The sequence below is a fragment of the Dermacentor silvarum genome, chromosome 1, assembly GCF_013339745.2.
Source record: "Dermacentor silvarum isolate Dsil-2018 chromosome 1, BIME_Dsil_1.4, whole genome shotgun sequence".
NCBI lineage: Eukaryota > Metazoa > Arthropoda > Arachnida > Ixodida > Ixodidae > Dermacentor > Dermacentor silvarum.
In genome coordinates, this window is record NC_051154.1 from 207,836,389 (window position 1) to 207,854,740 (window position 18,352).

Consider the following 18,352-nt stretch of genomic DNA (forward strand, 5'->3'; position numbering starts at 1 on the left):
GCTGTACTCCCCTGAGTGAAGGTATACAGAACAGGGGGTTTCACATTAAAGTCAATTTTCCTCTTTGCCTGTGGATGTAACTTGAAATTGAGGACTGTAGTCCAAACTTGGAATTGTGAACTTTCAGATGCAATCATATTCAGTTTGTGCATCTGAGTTATGAAGAAATTCAGCTTTTTTCGGCAAGCCTGTCATCCGTATACTTTTCCTCACAGGTGTACATTCTCAAATACATGCAAGCGCCGGTGATTACTCTGGAATGTACGACGAGACATGCATAAAAAGCGTACAGAAATCACCCACTATATCAGATTAAACGAGCAATGACTGAGCTCACCACTCATGATTGGAGTGTTGCTTGTTTTTCTGTGCACAAGTTCTCACAATAAAAAGTTACATTATTAACTCGCACTTTTGGCAGTGTTTGCTTCTTCACCATCACCACAATGTGACCAATATATATTTTTTTAAAAGCTGCTTTCTAACTGTAATGCTCAATAGAGGGTTAAAGGGCTGTTACATGACCCCCCAGAAATGAAACATGACGGTGATATGTTGTGTTTAATGGCTTAAGGGCCAGAAACGGACTAAGCGCGCTAATAAATTAAACATGCGAGTGAAATCTTGCACGATCGCAAGTCTTGCCTTACCAACTTCATTCTCCCACTCTAAGTCAAGTGAAGAGTGGGGGCTGCTGTTCAGCCGCTCTCGCTCCTTGTCCCACGCCTTTGTCTGAAATTGGGGGCCTGCAACACAGTTTGTGGCAGTCAGATGTACTCTGGCACTTCCAACATAAATAATGGTAGTCTCCAAGTAAAGTATAAGCATAGAACTCCAATAGAAGCATACATATAACACAGATACAAAACACACACAATAACAAACAAGGGAAGTGGGGAAATTAATGATGTGTGCTATGTGAACAGCATTCATTACGAACATTGAACAACCTTAACACAATAGCTGAGATAAGGTAAAGAGTTAATAAAAATAAACAATCACTCACTTCGCCCTCTCATTTGTGAACACGTAGCGTAGCATGTTTGTGATGCTTGTCCAGCTGAATTTGATGTTTGACTGCACTGCAGTAGTAAAGTCCCCAATGAACTATGCATGTATAATTAAAATTGTGAACTCATATAGATACTGACTTGCATCTCGACATTCAGCACTCACATCGCTACTGTGTTGCTTACGTGGACTGCCGTGCACGTGATAGAAGAGAACGGAGCTTGCCTCTTCACTTAAGGGCATTTATTAGAAAGCAGACACAATGAAACACGCATTGTATGCAGCCACACTTTGCTGCAAATGGAACAAAAAGTTCTATATACCACAAGCTGCCTTATTTGGTGACAGCAACTTTTTCGCTGTTTTTGGGTCAGCAATTCTGAGTCTCTCATGGAGAAATACATTTCTTGTTCCTATAAACAATTCAGCACCTGATGTAAAACTGGCCATATATGCTGCCCACACATACAAACTGTGTAGGCATCTGACTTTCAGTCTGTCTAACGCCTCCTCAAAAGCTACCTACAGAAATATGGCATCCTTTAAAACAGCTGAAGCTATTATGTTGACAAGGTGCATAAAATTTGGCATCCTTCTCCTCATAGTATGCTTTAAGCAGCTTTAGGTGAAGCTTTTTAACTCTGTGAATAATGAATTGCTGCCGACAACCGACACCACAGACCCAATGTCTACTAAACATGAAGAGCCAGTTGTGTTCTTGTGCAATTTGTGTACCACAAAGCACGACTAGCACAAAATATCTCATCCACATGTGCCTTTGAAGCAAATGACCAAAAGAGAGAGAGAGAGAAGGAAAAAAAAAAGTAACAGTACATAGCGCAATAACTTAAAGCTACCTGTTGATTTGAGCAATGGTGCACTGCTATTCCAGGCTGGCAGAATGGCTCGGCAGAAATTTTCTTTTCTCCACTGCAGATCTCTTCAAATTGTAACTGCTTTTGCGGTTGCTCACAAAGCAATGCAACAAGTCCCCAATTCACAGCGCGTGCACAACAGAGCAGCAATTTTCACGGAATTAGATGGTAACAGCAACACTGACTCGTGTAAAATCACTTGCTGCATCAGCTCGGCTGTTACGACTTGGGCATACTATGTGGCGAGCATTGCCGTGTGGCAGGCACTGGCAAGGTGGCATGCTCCACATCACAACTTTCAAAACTGAAGCTAGTCTAGGAATGCCGCCTGTGTGATCACAGTGTTGGTGCTCAAAGGATATGAGTGTCTAAACGGCTATGAAATTGAGGCAAAGTTGAAAACACAAATTGCTTTTTTTCTTCAAAGTCTTGAACAACGTTGTCTTGCCTTGAATGAGTGCTTCAATGGTAAAAATTTGCAAGGGGCAACCAAAGATCCTTATGTCAGCCTTCCGACTGAAGTTTGCTGTATGTGATGCTCTAATGTCACTTCAGCAATGACGAGAAAGGCACACTTGATTTGCTGAAACAAATTAGAATAGAACCTGGCCTTTATACAATCGAAACTTGTCTCGCAAATCACCGATTGCTCATTGCAATGCCCTCCCTTTAGAGCACTAGTGCTGCAAAACAAGCAAGAAAAAGGAAGATGATGTGCTACATGAGCAAATTCAGACAAAAATAAGAGTTTGGAGGAGACAAGCTATGAATCTGGGGAATTTTTTTACATCTAAATGCCTTTTGTGAGTGCTGAAGGTGTTAGGTGCAGGTGAGCATAACCAACACCACCTCTAGGTGGTGCTAGTGGTGGTGTTGGTTATGCACAAGGCCTACGCACTCCGATCCATGACGTCATGCTACCTGGCCCAACTGCCACAGAATCTAATGGGGATGCTTGCGCGTAAGCAAAAATGATTTTGACATCACCGCTTTCGTCACGCCAGCCTTAGCAATGGAAATTTCGGGCCAGGTAGCATGACGTCACAGATTGGAGTGCATAGGCCTGTGCTATCTAGGTGGTGTTGGCATAACTGTCTTTCTAATAAAAGGTTTTGAAATGAAACTTAGCACACTTATTTCCTACATGGTTGGTTGTGCAATGAACCATAAAAAAGCACAACTTTTCATATACTCCATTTTATAGCAAGGCATATCCATCAGAAACGCACATTCCTTTTAGTGGGATAGCAATTACAGTGTAGACCGCTTATAATGCAAGTCGCCAGAGTCGTGAATATTTGCACTATAAGCGGTACCGCACTATAACCAAAACAACGATTTTCAAGCCCTGCATGTATGCAAACCATGTAGACCAAGCAGCCGCACGTAACCGAGAATCGAAGCGCGAGACTGGGAGTTTTGCATCCGTTTAAATCTACGAACGGTGAAAGGTTAATGTCCAAGTACCCACGATCTTCGCATGAAGCAGACAAAGTAATAATTTAAAAAAATGTCTCAGTTTCGCCCAAAAGGCGAAGCATCAATTGCGATAGCAAATTAATAGAAAGCTATAAGGAGTAGGGATAGTAGTTTTATCGGCTGCATAAGCTTGACACATTCGCTTACTAACTGAATTAACAAGCGTGGTGTCAACGCGCACACGCAAACATGAATAGACTCGATGACCGCAGACAACTACTGTGAAAACGCGGGCATGGGGAAACGCGGCCGCCGCAGCGAGCGAAGGTTCGTGCAGTCTATCGCTTCAACAGGAACTGAGTGGCGTAAGCACAGCGCATACAAAGGTCAGAGCCGTGTGGAGATCGCTTTCAAGATACGGTGCGCGCGACAACACTGACAGCCGGCACAGGCGCGAACGCATTTGTTGGCAGAGTAGAAGCTGCCCCCCCCCTTGTTTCCTCCCTCCTGTGCTGCCTTCCCGCTTTGCTCCTTTCGCATGGGAGATTGCGTCGCCAGTTCCCCTTGTGCCCGGTGGCAAGATACGCATTTGGTGCCCCCCCTTTCCCCTCCTATACCTCCACGGCCTTTCATGCGATGGAAGTCGCGTTTGATCTCCGCTGTGCATTCGCTCTCCGTGAAGGCGCGCATCCTGCGTGCGCTTTCACTCGCACATACGGCGCGCAGTGACGATTTTATCACCCTTGGACTCATGCTCCTCCTCCGCATCGCCCTCGTTGATCTTGATCTCCTCTCCCATCGGTGGGCGCACCTCATTGAGAAACGTGCTCGATACCGTCCTTGTCGGCGAGATGTTCCCGCGGAAGCCGCATTATAACCGGTATTTCATCTCACGCGGCTGCACTGTAAGTGGTGTGCGTATACATGAAGTGCTATGGGAAAATTAACGGGAGACTGAAAAGACCGTACTATATCCGGTCCTATACTGTATATGGACACTCCAAGCGGATTTCTGCCGTCAGCGTCAACGTTGCCGTCGCTGTAAGGTTCCGTATAGAGTCCAATGGTGATGAAATCGTCGCCACGCGCCGTATGCTGTATATGCGACTGAAAGCGCGCGAGAGACGCACGCTTTCAAGGGGAGCGAATGCACGGTGGAGAGCGAACGTGACTTCTTCCGTCGCGCAAATGCGTATTTATATAAAAAAGTTGCGAGGCGAGAAGGTGGTAAAGACTTCCGACGCTGCTTGACGAGTGTCCCATTCTGATCCCATCGAAAACCTCCGAGTCGTCCCCAGAGGCACCGGCAACAGTCACCAATGCACACCGAATGCGGGCAAAACGCCGATGGCGTCGACCACAGTTCTGCACGTTGCTGGTGCTGCTGGATGTCCAAGTTTATACAGCTGATAAATCTCCTATCCTTACTCCGTCCAGGACTGCGCTTCCCTTCTCTTGGTATCCATTCTGTAGCTCTAATGGTCCATCGGTTATCCATCCTATGCATTACATGGCCGGCCCAGCTCCATTTTTTCTGCTTAATGTCAACTATAATATCGGTTATCCCCGTTTGCTCTCTACTAATTTGCTATCGCAACTGATGCTTCGCCTTTTGGGTGAAACTGGGACATTTTTTTGGTTATTCCGATTAGTTTTGGTTCACAGCACAGATCAAAGCGTTACTTGGATGACCCCCAAAAATTGTCTTGTTGCGATGAGCTAAACTGAAGTTAAGTGTGCTGGTGTGAGACCCAAATTTCCAATACTCATAAAAAAAAACACCAAGAACAATTTTACACATTTTACAACACTGATTTGCCTTAGAGCACTGCACGGGCCCGGGCCGTCCGAAGCGTTTGTCGGCGGGCTCGGGCCGGGCCTGGGCCGGGCTCGGGCTTGAGGCCGCAGGCCCGCTCATTGAAGTGCCTAAGTAGGCCTTCGAGCACACGCGACCGTTATGCATTGCATGGTTCAGTGCATTCTGTACCAAGCTGAAGTGACACGTGCAAGATGACTGTCATCATCATTATCAGCCTATATTTATGTCCACTGCAGGACGAAGGCCTCTCTCTGCGATCTCCAATTAACCCTGTCTTGCGCTAGCTGATTCCAACTTGCACCTGCGAATTTCCTAACTTCATCACCCCACCTAGTTTTCTGCCATCCAGGACTGCGCTTCCCTTCTCTTGGTATCCATTCTGTAGCTCTAATGGTCCATCGGTTATCCATCCTATGCATTACATGGCCGGCCCAGCTCCATTTTTTCCGCTTAATGTCAACTATAATATCGGTTATCCCCGTTTGTTCTCAGATCCACACCACTCTCTTGACTGTATATCTTATCACATGACTATATCTTATCAAATAATATAGTAAAACAGATGAAGTTCTCATTTTTAACAGCGGAGCTGTTACAGCCGGGCCTAATGTGTCCGCTGAATCAAAAAATGTGGGCCGATCCTGGCAGCAGTGCAGAAAGGGTCCAAGCGCAATGGCACATGCACCTGTGAACTAGCGAAGCTGAGCCTGGATAAGTCTAGCTAAGAATGGTGGGGGCTAATTGCATATCGATAGGCAAATGATAGCCAATCAATAACTAGTCGATAATCGATCAATAATCAATATATTCCCGAAAATGCTGGGGATGACTTGGTAGTGCTTAGCCTATCCCAAATACGTAGCCAATATCTTGCAATAGCCAATCGATAGCCAATCAATAGCTAATCGATAATCAATCAATAATAAATAAATTCTGGGAAATGCTGGGGATGACTTGGTAGTGCTTAGTCTAGCCCAAAAGCCAGGACTATAGCTAGGTGCCCATCATCTCCGCTGTCTCTTTAGCATTGCGCCGCCAGTGCAAGCTACGCAAATTTTTTTTTTCTTTTCCGCAAAAACGAACATTGTTTCTGTGTAAGGAAAAATAAATTATACATAGAACCCCTCCTCAAACCATTTCCATGTTACCGCTTTTGCGATCGCACTATTACCAGTGCCGATACTATGGCATTATTTTAGTGCTAAGGCCAGTTACTTTTGTGCTTCAATGCATAAAACAGCGTTTCCCATAAAAAGTTAACAGGAACGCCCGTGCATTTCGTCGGACACATTGAAAATCAATATCTCGAAACTGGTTCGTCCTGAGAATTCGTTCCAAGTGGTTACGTCTTGCGAACTGAGCGGCTATAATTCGTAGATTGAAAGATGTGCCGTAAAATAATTAATTAAAAAGTTAATTCGCGTAATTATGTTAAATATTCAATTAGGCATTTTGACCATCCATTAGACCATCCATGTCAGAATTAGCTTGGAACTACATAAAACAATTAGCCTTCTTAGAGCGTCGTCGCACTAATGCGAACACAAGAAATCCTGAGATATGGTCAATTCTATACTTCAGAACACTCTATAAGCATCAGTCGTTAATACATTACCTACCATTCCCTTTGAACAGATACAAAAATGGCTGTAATTTCAGTAAGAAAGAACTCAGCTGACACTTTGGTCGCTTGTAATGTATCTGATGTGATTTTTATTCTGCCTTTGTGCATGGTTCTGAGTATATAATGTAAATCCTGTTTCGTTTTCTTAGCAAATGTTGATCTTGTAAAATTCAGTCTCATGCTATGTTGTATAGCTGGTGTTGCATTGTTTTGTATAGCTAGTATTGTTATTGTAGTGTTGTTTAAAATGCATTCTGTTAAAACTTTTTCCAATTCTGTTAACTCGCCGTGATGCAAATATTCTTTGTCTTTCCGTTCATTGAAGAATGAGGAATTCCAGCGACAGCTGGAAATATATGTGAATTATTGTGCATGTGTGCACACTGTTTGCTGTACTATTGCCTTGCCTGGTGTTATGGGTCACGTCAAGCTACATATGTAGCTTTTAGTCCAAAATGACGGTCCAGCATGTAAACTGGACAATAAATTGATTTGATTTGATTGATTTCGTCGGACACTTTGAAAATTATTATCTCGAAACTGGTTTAGTCCTGAGAATTTGTTCCAAGTGGATACGTCTTGCGAACTCGGCGGCTATAACTCGTAGATTGAAAGATGTGCCATAAAATAATTAAAACGTTAATCAGCATAATTATGGTAATTCTTCAATTAGGCATTTTGATTTCTCGTGGAAGTAATGGCCGCCTTATCGAGTAGTTTCGATCAAGGATTATAACTGCGCTATCTGCCACAGGCAATATATAAAATTTTGGTTCAGCTAAAATGAAACGCCCTGTATATTTGCATGCTAAATGACATCATAGAACCATATCGTACAAATCAATGTAAGTGCATGCGCACCACCAGAAAAATAGTAGCACAGGCAATGGGCCGGATTACTGATGTTCCCGTGGGAGAAATAAATATTTCGGCCTTTTATTGCTTATATACTGCAGTTGATTAAACCTCGAGAAGGTGAGGCTGACAGATACGGTACAATCTGTAAGTAAAATAAAGAATTTTTTTCTTACAGGCCGGGCCTGGTCATGCACACACGGGCCCTAGCTAAGCTTAGTAATGAACGCCCGGGCCCGGGCTGGGCCCGGGCTTGGAACCACGGGCCCGGGCCGGGCCCGGGCTGGTCTCGGTCATGTACGCCCGGGCCCGGGCCGGGCTTTGTATTATGGGCCCGGGCCGGGCTCGGGCCAAAAAATCAGGCCCGTGCAGTGCTCTAATTTGCCTACAAAAATGTGCTCTACAAGACATATTAATAATCTGTATTTTTCATCTCATAAATATGTTTTTCTGAACTTGGCCTCATACCTTTAAAGGTTTGCGGCACACATGAAACATTTTCACCTATAGACAATTTACACTACATGTTTCCTAAGCTTTTGACAGTAACATGAACAAAGACTGCATGCAGTTTCTTGTGGTTTATAGAAATATGTGCTTGGTGTGGCATTGGCACTACGTTGGCTAAAAAAAAGTTAATTGTAGCGGTGTTGACGAACTGGTGCAGTATTACAGTGGATTCCTGCTAATTCGACCTCAGTTAATTTGACTTTTCACTTAATTCAAGCGCACTGGAAAGTCCCGGTGAGAAATTATATATTGCTATGGAAGAAAAACTTTAGTTCAAATGTGAAAGCATGCCACATCGGTTAATTCAACCTACACTGGCACCCCCTCATACGCACAGAGGTTACCAATGCGCACAGAGGTTACCAAAAGACTGAAAACACAAAAGATTATGCAGATGGCACTGCTGTTACAGGTGTAAAATTGCTTTACTTTCATCTTTTAGTGGCCAACACTCCTTCTGCCTGTGAAGCCATTTGGTACCACTTGTTTCGTGTCATGTCCCGCTGAGGTAGCGTTTAAAAATATTGGCCCTCTTTGCTCCATGCTGGTTGAGTGGTTGAGTCAATCAAGAAGCAAAAAGAGATTACAGACTACTTTAAGCAATCAAAAAGATTCGAATTCGTTCATTTTGCAGACGTTCGTTAATTCAACCAAACCTTGAGGTTTGGTCGCAAGGGGCAAATTAATGGGAGTTGACTGTACCACCACTGCTGCTCCATCAAGCTAAAACGAGAAAGCGGGGGAGGGGGGGGGGGGGGACTGTGCAGCTTTGACCACATCATCGTAGTCAAAACACCAATTACAAGAAGGTGCATTGAGCATTACTGTATCCTTAGAGTCATACACAGCAGCAGGAATAACGGCGCTGTTAATAAGAAAGTAGTTGCTCATGTACGTAACACCAATCACGATCATAAGGAAAACTTTACCCCCAAAATGTACACTAGTCATATACTAAACATTGCAAGTGAATCTATAGTTGTGTGATTATTAGAAGGGCACTCAAGTGCAGCACAGAATATGGTCGAAACCTCTTGCTATGTAAGAATAGTATACACTGTGCCACTTACAGCTGGGTAGGTGTCCTTGGCACCGCAGCTTTGCAGCATTCAGGATTTCCTCCTCCCCCGCACTGCAGCATTATGGGGAAAGAATAAGCAATTTTTTATTCTCTCAACCACAAACTTTTGGATACAGAATCAGATACAACCAACTCACAGTGCCCAAGCATTGTGATCTGCGCCTGTCCAGTTGTCCTCCTTAGCAAGGTTCGATCGCATGACAACCCTTTGGCCTGCAGAAATTGGAGGTGCTTCGACAGTGTCTGGCTGTGCTTTGGCCTCTTCTTCCAGTTCCAAGGCATCCTCTTGGTGAAAGGCCAGCTGCAAGGTATAATGCAAATTCATTGAGGACACTAGGTTAGTCATATCTCGCGCAACCTTGTAGTTTCAAAATTACAGCACCGAGTTACTACGCGACTGTTGCTCAGATGACCTTCCAGCACATATGGCCCATTGATATGAACCATCAGTGTCAAATGGAACAAGAACAGTGAAGTGCACGGCCAAAGCATAATTGAAGGTACGGTGTGCGCTGTCGGCCAGTCATTATTAGAGACATGCACATCCGGTTTGCCTGCAGGGTGTGAGGATGCCCACCCTCCTGCGATAGTTTTGCTTCTGTTTTCTTTGATTTGAAAGTGAGAAAATGAAAATGAAAGATAACTGAAGTAGAACTATCTCAGTATGACAAGCATCCCCGCACCTTGTGGGTACATTGGATGTGCGGGCCCATCTCTAGTGATGACTGGCCAATTGTGCATACTGTACTTTCAGTTAAGCTATGGAACGCGTTCCACAGTTCGCGTTTCTTTTGATGCCAATAGAATTTATAATAAAGTGGGCTTTCCTCTTGTGATGAACATCTATTCAGCACTCTGATCAAGCCCATGTGTGCCAGGCGTGGTCAACTGTGTGTTCCTTTATCTTCCACTTTGTACTGCTTATGTGCTGTGTCACTCAGAATGCATCATGCAACAGTGATGTGCAAGTGGGTAAAGCAGATGCTAACTTATATAGTACTTGGCCATTCTATCCACTGCTAGTTCCAGAGAGCTTACTGGTTAAATAAGTGAGCGTGTCAGTTGCTTAGAAAGCAAAATGGAGAATTACAAGCCTTATGCATTAACAAGCTCGTTAAGCTTGTAAGTAGGCATAAGTTAAATAACAATACTGAAAACTTATAGGTTTTGCTATACCTTCTTAATAATGATGCTTTCATCATCGTCACTCAAGCCAGACAAGGTCAAAAGATCATCATCTGATGCAGACAGTTCTTCAAAATTCAAGTGATAAAGCTGCAACTCCGAGCTGCAGTTGCAGCAACTTTCATCTGGTGCATGAAATTTGGCCACAGGAAGTTCCAGGCTTTGCAAACTGAACAGAAACAAAGGAGAAACAAACAAAATAAAACAAAACAAAACTTCAGATGGGCTAATAAAAAAAAGGCTATGGATATTTGATGAACTAAACTTTGTTATAATGGTTTGTCTCAAAAGTCAATTCAGTTAAGACAAATCAGCTCATTAAAGCAGACACCACAACATTATGAAAATCCAAGTTAGTACATACTCAATGTAAATGGTGACATTATGAACTATTGCATTTGCTAATTACTGCAGAAAGGCTATGGTACACATCATCCACATAATTTCATCTGTATAAGCAGCTTGTTGACTTTCACCTCTTTATCTTGCAAAAATAACTGTTACATTGGCTAATAATTTCTCTTTCCGCAGGTTTCTACTCTATTCTATGCTCAAAAAAATTATTGTAATATCTGTATTTATTTTAGTCGTTTTGCAGTTCCTTGATAGTTCTATATGTTAACAGATCCTTGAAAGGGTTCTAAAGTCCTATCTGTATAAAAATAGGTTACATACCTGTAAGAAACAATAAAAATTGATTGACTTGAAATAGCATTTTCCAATGAATTTGCAAACTGCCCTGACGTTGAAGGAATATATCTTTAGAAATCTCCTTCACGCAGGCTTTTCAATAGTGTTTTGTGTCAATGGAGTTATTAACAGCTACACAAGTTCCCTTCAAAGCTTTCCTTTTTTTGTTTTTCTAGCTTGCTGAAAGCACTAAGAATCTGCTAGCAAGGGCAATGCTCTAGGCAGTATCTCTTTACCGTGTTGCAATTTTTGTTTGCTCTTCTTGTGCGCAAGAAGCCCGCTTCTGTGCTGCTACCGTAAGCCTAGCTTCACTGTCCTCTTTCACTGGCGCTGTCAAATGAAAACCATGCAGTGTTATTAAAACTTTGCTGCAGCAAAGCAGGTGAGGGAGCTCATGCTAATAATAAGTGTACATCTGTGAGCATGTTTGTTGACAGGTAGAATAACCTCACTACACCCTTCTGACCATAAAGAAATATTAAGTGCTTTGAAGAGTGTTTTTCACATTTGCAATTCTGTGGCTAAGTATCAGTGATGGGCAAGGATCTTTTCCACAGTGCTGTGTTTCAGCATTCTTCACAGTTTTCACAATGCTGCACGCTTTTCATGAAAACACAGGCATGCTCAAATGCAAGTTCTCAAGGTCCCCATTCAAGTCAGCTGCGATGAGGCATAGTGTGGCTTAGCTTTGTTTCTGCTTGGTAGCATTTGCTTTCTCTGCCATTTTGCTAGCTTTTCTTGCTGCTAATGAGTTGACACGGACTGTTCATGGCCACTAAAAAACCAGACTTTTCTGGCCAACAGCTGTTGTGTACTGTCGATGTGCAGAAGCCACACAAAAAGTGGTGGCAATTCAATAACCTGCAGGCAAGGGCAAGTAATCTTCAGAGTGATGTGTGCTCTCTGCTATGTGTAGAGGAATAATATTTGTCTCAAGTGTTCATGCTAGCATTATGTAATGACTGGCCAGGTTTATTTTTTAAGATGTCCAGAAGTGTTGTAGGGCCCCTTTAAAGATGCAACATTTTGCTTCTGCTGGAGGAATTGCTTTAGTCAGGATGCTTAGAGAAACCTGGTCACTGTGCACTGTCTTGAAAATTGCATAGAAATATACATAAAAAGTGGCAGAGAATTCAGCTATCTGAAAAAAAATGAGCAAGCAGTCTTTTGAATTAAACTTGAGGCTCTGTGAGCACAAGAACAGACGTTTATGAAAGTATTGTCTCGTGACTAAGCAGGTTTATTTTATATAATGTTCAAAACATGTTGCAGAGCTCCTTAAAGTATTACTTCACAAGTGATGTACCGTTGTGCTCCACTGTTTAGATTTTTCTATCTTACAAGGGACCTTGCGATTCAGGAAAACAAGCAGACAACTGCAAATGCATGAACTCTTTAATTGTAGCTGTCAGAGTGCGTCCAAGTCTGAAAAAAAGCCCTTTATATTTTCTGATAGGTAACATGTGGATGGATATAAAGACAATATAGTGGGTGAAAGGGCGATACTGCCAAACTTATACACTTAGGGAACAAAACGCAGCAACAATGGAGAAGAAAGAAAGAAAGAAAAAAAAATCGGCAGAGACACTTAAGACTGCTTACGTGCGAGAATGCAAAGCATTACAGTCCCTTTGGTGAAATGTCATTTTCCGCGCATTCCTTATCTGTGCAAGCTCTCGCCTGTGTTCTAATTGCGGCTCGGTAAGGCCAAATCAAAAAGCGCCAAGCGTCTCAACGCACTCGCTTGGCTGCGAGGAGTTCATAACTCGGACGGCTCAGCGCCATTGCATTGGACATTAATGCTTTTTATTTTATACACTCATGAGGTGGCGCCGTCTCCTCCCCATTGGCTGCAACGTGACGTGTGCAATGACAAATGCACTAGGCACACCTTTTGGTCAACGAGAACCGTGTAGCCACTGTGGCATCGGGGGAAGCATGCTCGTCTCACACCCCAGAGGTCTGGGTTCGATTCCCACTCAGACCGAAATTTACCAAAGTTTCTTTTCAAAGCCATTAATTTACTTTCTTTACAGGAAGATCTTCAGGAAATTTGAAGTCAATCCAAGCATTTTGTGATGTGTTTGTACTCTTTGTGCCGTTGGCTATTTTTGGTGCCATTTTTCGGTTATGCTGACTACGCAGATGAATTTTCGCATAATGGGGCATACAATGCTTTCACGTGAATAAAAAAAAGAAAGAAAAAGCTTGCATGACAGTCACATGGCAAGATCTGTGAAACCTGTACTGAGCAGCATGTTACCTCAAATGTCAGTTTAAGATTGGTGGGGCTAAGCATATTTGAAAACTAAGGAAAGTCAACTTCTTGTTTGTTGCAATTTTGCATGTTCCCTTTCAATGAAATAGCTTATTAACAGTGTCGCACTATCACAGACATGATCGACGGCCTCTGACGCAATTCATTTAGCAGTTACATTGATGTTTGCCTCTTTTTCTTGTGAAACACCAGGTTGGCAGCCGTGCTTACATTTGAGAACCCCCGCACTCACAGACCTAGTTCAACCAGAGTCCTTCAATGGTTTGAAGGACTCTGGTTCAACTCTAACGTTAACATTCGGCAGATATCTGCCTGGTTGGGAACAACTGAATAAAAGAATAAAAAAAACTGCAAAAAGAGAAATTCCAACTGCAAAAAATGTCAGCGTTCCTGTCAAAGCGTTCAAAAAACGCATATAAGCACTGCTACATTTCATGCTATCTCGCCCCTGAAGAAGGAGCCAGTCGGGCTCCAAACATAGGGTTTTTAAAATAAAAATTAATTTTGGTTGGAGTTGCTTTGTTCTTTAATTTAGTTCAACTCTGCCATGTAAAAGGCAGAGCTAACCCCCTTCCCCTTCAACGGAGCAATAACTATTCTTTAAGAACATTAAATGGCAATTCCTAAGCTATAATTATGTACTCCGAGTGAAGGTGAATTTTTCAGACAATTATGTACCGTAGGAATGGCTGAGGATTGCAAAGCACAGTGACAACTTCATTCGAGAGGCAGCGCTGTCCTACACTAGGCAGAGCTGAGGCACATCTATGAATACGGGCGCAAGAATCATATTCTAGCATTATGAAATGTAAAGATATTAATAAAATGTGCAATCAAATTAGCTTGCTTTTGTGGGCACAGGTTCGCCCAATAAAGAATCCGTTTCGTCATACACAGTTTTACGACTGTTTACTTCAGCGTCACTATTACGTGACAATATAAAGTCTCATGGATATATGTTATGTGTTGAGCATTCCTAGGTCATAAGCCTGCAACCTCCACAGCAGCAAGTAAAACACAAGGTAAACATCAAACCCAGTCATGCCTCAAAAGCAGAGGCCTTGCACGATAAGTAATTCAAGTATGAGCAAGCGAACATGCAGCATAGAGCACACATAGAAAAAGCACACAAGGATACAGCAGAACATACCTTGCCCTTTTTAAAGTTTAGCCATGATGACATACTGAGAGGAGAGAGAATAAGAAGAAACTGCATGAGACACAGGCAAGAGAGGCTTTATTTAAAGCAACAAGCAGCTCGTCAGCACTAAGAGAAGGCTGCAGAAGGAGCGTCACTGCAACGACATAGCCCACTAAAGAAAAAAAAAACAAAAACAGCAGCCACCTGCATGAATCTAGTCCTTTACAAAGTAGTATATTGAGGGACTATGGTAGTAGTGTAACCCCATGAATTATGGCACATGCATTTGTGCAAGCAAATTTCGCTTTTTTTTATTTTCATTAAATAATATCTTTCCATGGATCCCAGTGTCCTGTACAGTTTTTAGATTCCTTCAATGAAAGAGTGTTTTCGTTAGAAAGTTTACCGACACAAATAGGAAGCTCTTCCAAAATTCCAAATGTATTGCAGCAACCGTACTAATTAATGTTAGGAAAGAAATGTTCTTACTCACTAGTGGCATTAAATCTAAATTAAATTGTGGGGTTTAACGTTTCAAAACTACACAGTGGGTTATGGGGGACACCATAGTGGAGAGCTCCGATTAATTTAGACCACCTGTAGTTTTCAACGTTCCCCCAATGCGTGATGGTTCATGAGCATGTTTGCATTTCACCTTCATTGGAATGAGGCTGCTGTGGCTAGGATCGAACTCGTGACCTTTGCTCAGCAGTGCAACACCATAGCCGGTGAGCTACCAAGGCGGGTCTCTAGTGGCTACTGAACCTCTAAATTAAATACGGGTTCTTAAAGAAGTACTGACATAAAAATGTTTTTTTTTTCTTTCTTTTTTATTACAGCTAGTACAAAGCTTCAATTCCTTGCAAGTGCAACAAAAAGATACTTTAGTTTTTTAATATGACCAGGTCAGAATACCCCCCGTGTCAAGTTCAACGCAGCTTCAGATGTGATGCAGATGGCTGGTTACATCATAGATACAGGAGGTGGTGGTTACGCAGTGCCACATACCACTGATGCCTGCATTCACACCGTGACCATGCTGCCAAAAGGTAAGTGCACTAAGCCCTCGGTGGTATAAGAAGGGAGAAAAGGTCAAAGAAAGCCATCGCATTCAAGCAACAGCAAAGGACCAGCCTTAACCCGTGTAGAATGTGGAAAAACTGGATAAGGATGAAAGGGTTGATATGGCGGCACATGGCCAACTATCAGCAACATGCTCATTGTGTGGTTTTAAACCACTGCCCTTGGCTGACAAGCATGCATGAGTGGTTTGTGATACTACATAACTACTACCTCTAATTTCCATGATGCAACCGACCCCCAGCTTCATGTCCAAAGCTGTACTGCAGTTGGTCTTTGTATTGAACTGGTTGCAGAGAAGGCGACTTAATTATTTGTTGCACTCTTGAAAAAAACGTGGATTCATCCCCGTAATTACAAAGCTGACAGCTACTTAACAAAGCACAGAAAAAATGTCAAGATTTTAATGTCAGTACTCCTCTAAAGAAGCAATGTACAAAAACTGTCAATCTGAGAAATCTAGAATTAATATAACTTGTGCAACTCAATGCTGAAACTTCACGTACACATGTACATTATGAATAGGGTTGTTCGTTTTCGGGTTTTATATATATTTTTTTAATTCGGGGTAAAAATCGGGTGCTATTTTTCAAGCTGATAATCGGGGAGAAATTGGGTTTTTTTGTAGAGCCATTCCGGAATTCAGGTTTTTACAGGTTAAATTTAGAAATGCACTAAGACGTTACATTCATTTTTTTTTTCTTTTATTCACAGGGTATCACAAGCTCCCGCTAACGCATTAAAACTATGGATAGGTGCAACAATGTCAGAGCAGAATTTGCCAGTCTGGGATAGCGAGCGGTATAGTCATGCCCATGCTCAATGAACTCGACAGCTGCGTTAGTGAGGCTTGCTTCCAGCAAGTCCTGGTTAAACTCGTTGTGAAGCGAATCCATGTTCCAAGCGAATCCAATCCTAGCGAATCCAAAAAGCTGCATGTGATCACATGCTTTTTTCCCTCCATCCTTCCATCTAATATGTATGATGGCAAATAAACTTATTATTATTATTATGTCGTCGGTCACATAAATGGGAGAGGCTGGTAGTGATCAAATGACTGGCTCAACAGACGCTTCATGTGTCTAAACATTCTGCACTCTAAACCAACCGTAAACTCCATGCATCGCAAAAAAAAAAAAAGGTTTTTATGTGGTTTTGGAATTCGGGGAGAAATCGAGTTTAACCCGATTCTCCTGGAACATGTTCGGGGTGTAAAAATCGGGCAAAATCGGGTTTTACCCGAAAACGAACAACCCTAATTATGACTTAATGAAGACACCTGCCATAGCTTTCTTATTCTGCAACAAACTCTGCACACGAGCTTTCTGTTTTTTCTACAGTTTGTGAAAATAAAAAAAACTGGATGAAGATGACCACTACTATGGTATAGAAGCTTCGAAACTGGAGAATTCACAGCAGCACACAATAAACTGACCTAAGCTGAGGGATCAGCATGTACAGTGCAGACCATTAGACACTTTTGAAAGCTGAAAGGTAGCAGTGGTGTGTTAGCTAGACACCGCCGCTCCATGGGAACAGCATTTCCCAGGCACGCACCTGTGCCAGAAGCACCCGGCCGGATGCAAAGAAGTATCCTCGAGGCGAATTGAGCAAAGCATCAGATCGCCTCGAGCAATGATTGATCGAGAGAAGACATGTTGCAATCTACATTAATCTCGATCAGTTAAACGGCCCCTGAAACAGTTCGGACAAATTCTGTAGATGCGTAGAGTACAGCTACAGTAAAACATTCGCGTCAAAATTTAAGTGAAGCACCTCATAGTAAGAGAGCTATGGATGATTACAAGTTACCCTCCTCCCTAGCCATGCATTTTCTCCTCAACTCGTTCGCCGAGTGATCAGGGCTAAGCTCCACTTTCGCTGGCTCTACATCATGATGTGACGTCATGTCGTCTACTTCTGGTTGTCTTGGAGCCAGCGCACGAAGGCTCTCCAACCTCTCCACTAGCCGCCTGGCCGTCGATCCCTAGCGAGAGCGCTCAAGCAGCGTGCGTTGCGAGCATTCTGTCGTAGCGCCAAGCATGTCCGGTATTCCGGTAACCACAGGGGAGCTGGGCGCTTTGACGGATAGGCAGAGGCGTAAACTAAAGCCCCTCCATACCGCTGTGATGAAGGAGCTTAGTAGACGTGCGTGAGTGGCCTGATCGGCATGCACGGTCCAGCCATCTGGTGGCGCATAGCTTAACCAGCCAAATACAGAGCTAATATTGCTATAACCAAGTGTAAAACATCTTACACATACAAAAAGACAACGTGTTCAAGATTACGCTCCTGCCGAAAATTTTCGCCAGCAGCAAAGTAGAATACACTTGGTTACTGCTATACTAGCTCTGTGTTTGTCTGGTTGAGCTTTGTGCCGCCAGGTGGCAGCACTGTGCAAGCAGTTCACGTTTGCACCTCTGTTCTCCCGTAAAATTCCCAGTACACTTGCGCTTGCGTTTACCCGAATACCGGACACGCTAAACTCTATTGTGGTAGTAATCCTTCGGCGTGAAGTGATGGTCACAAACGCGTAGATGCTGGCACCGTTTGGATACAGCCAGTACGATGCGCTGCAGCCACTCCGCTCGTACGCTGCCTTACAGAGGGGCACGATGTCGCCATTTGACATGCCGCCTATCGCTACGTTTGAAGCCCACAATGCAACAAGGGCAAACCATGCTGTTTGCGAAAAGAAAGAACGAGACCAACACTGACTGCACAGCTCTCGTCAACACGGAGCACGTTGTAACACAAGCAAGCGACACTTTCTGTGGGCCGGAA

General features: G+C 43.1%; 1 protein-coding gene across 5 annotated transcripts in view; it reads right to left on the minus strand.

Moving 5' to 3' along the window:
• The window catches only part of LOC119436700 (uncharacterized), a 41,671-nt gene that overhangs the window by 19,771 nt on the left and 3,548 nt on the right, over nucleotides 1–18,352 (minus strand). For 3 of the 5 annotated variants that reach the window (XM_037703666.2, XM_049659737.1, XM_037703665.2), the window contains 4 exons: nucleotides 14,498–14,531; nucleotides 9,332–9,495; nucleotides 9,184–9,245; nucleotides 651–746 (listed from right to left, as the gene is read on the minus strand). In XM_037703666.2, the coding sequence (XP_037559594.1) occupies nucleotides 651–746; nucleotides 9,184–9,245; nucleotides 9,332–9,495; nucleotides 14,498–14,531 (356 nt within the window). Of the gene's footprint in view, nucleotides 1–650; nucleotides 747–9,183; nucleotides 9,246–9,331; nucleotides 9,496–10,370; nucleotides 10,549–14,497; nucleotides 14,532–18,352 lie in introns of all 5 variants that reach the window. The other 2 variants (XM_037703663.2, XM_037703662.2) reach the window with 1 other exon arrangement.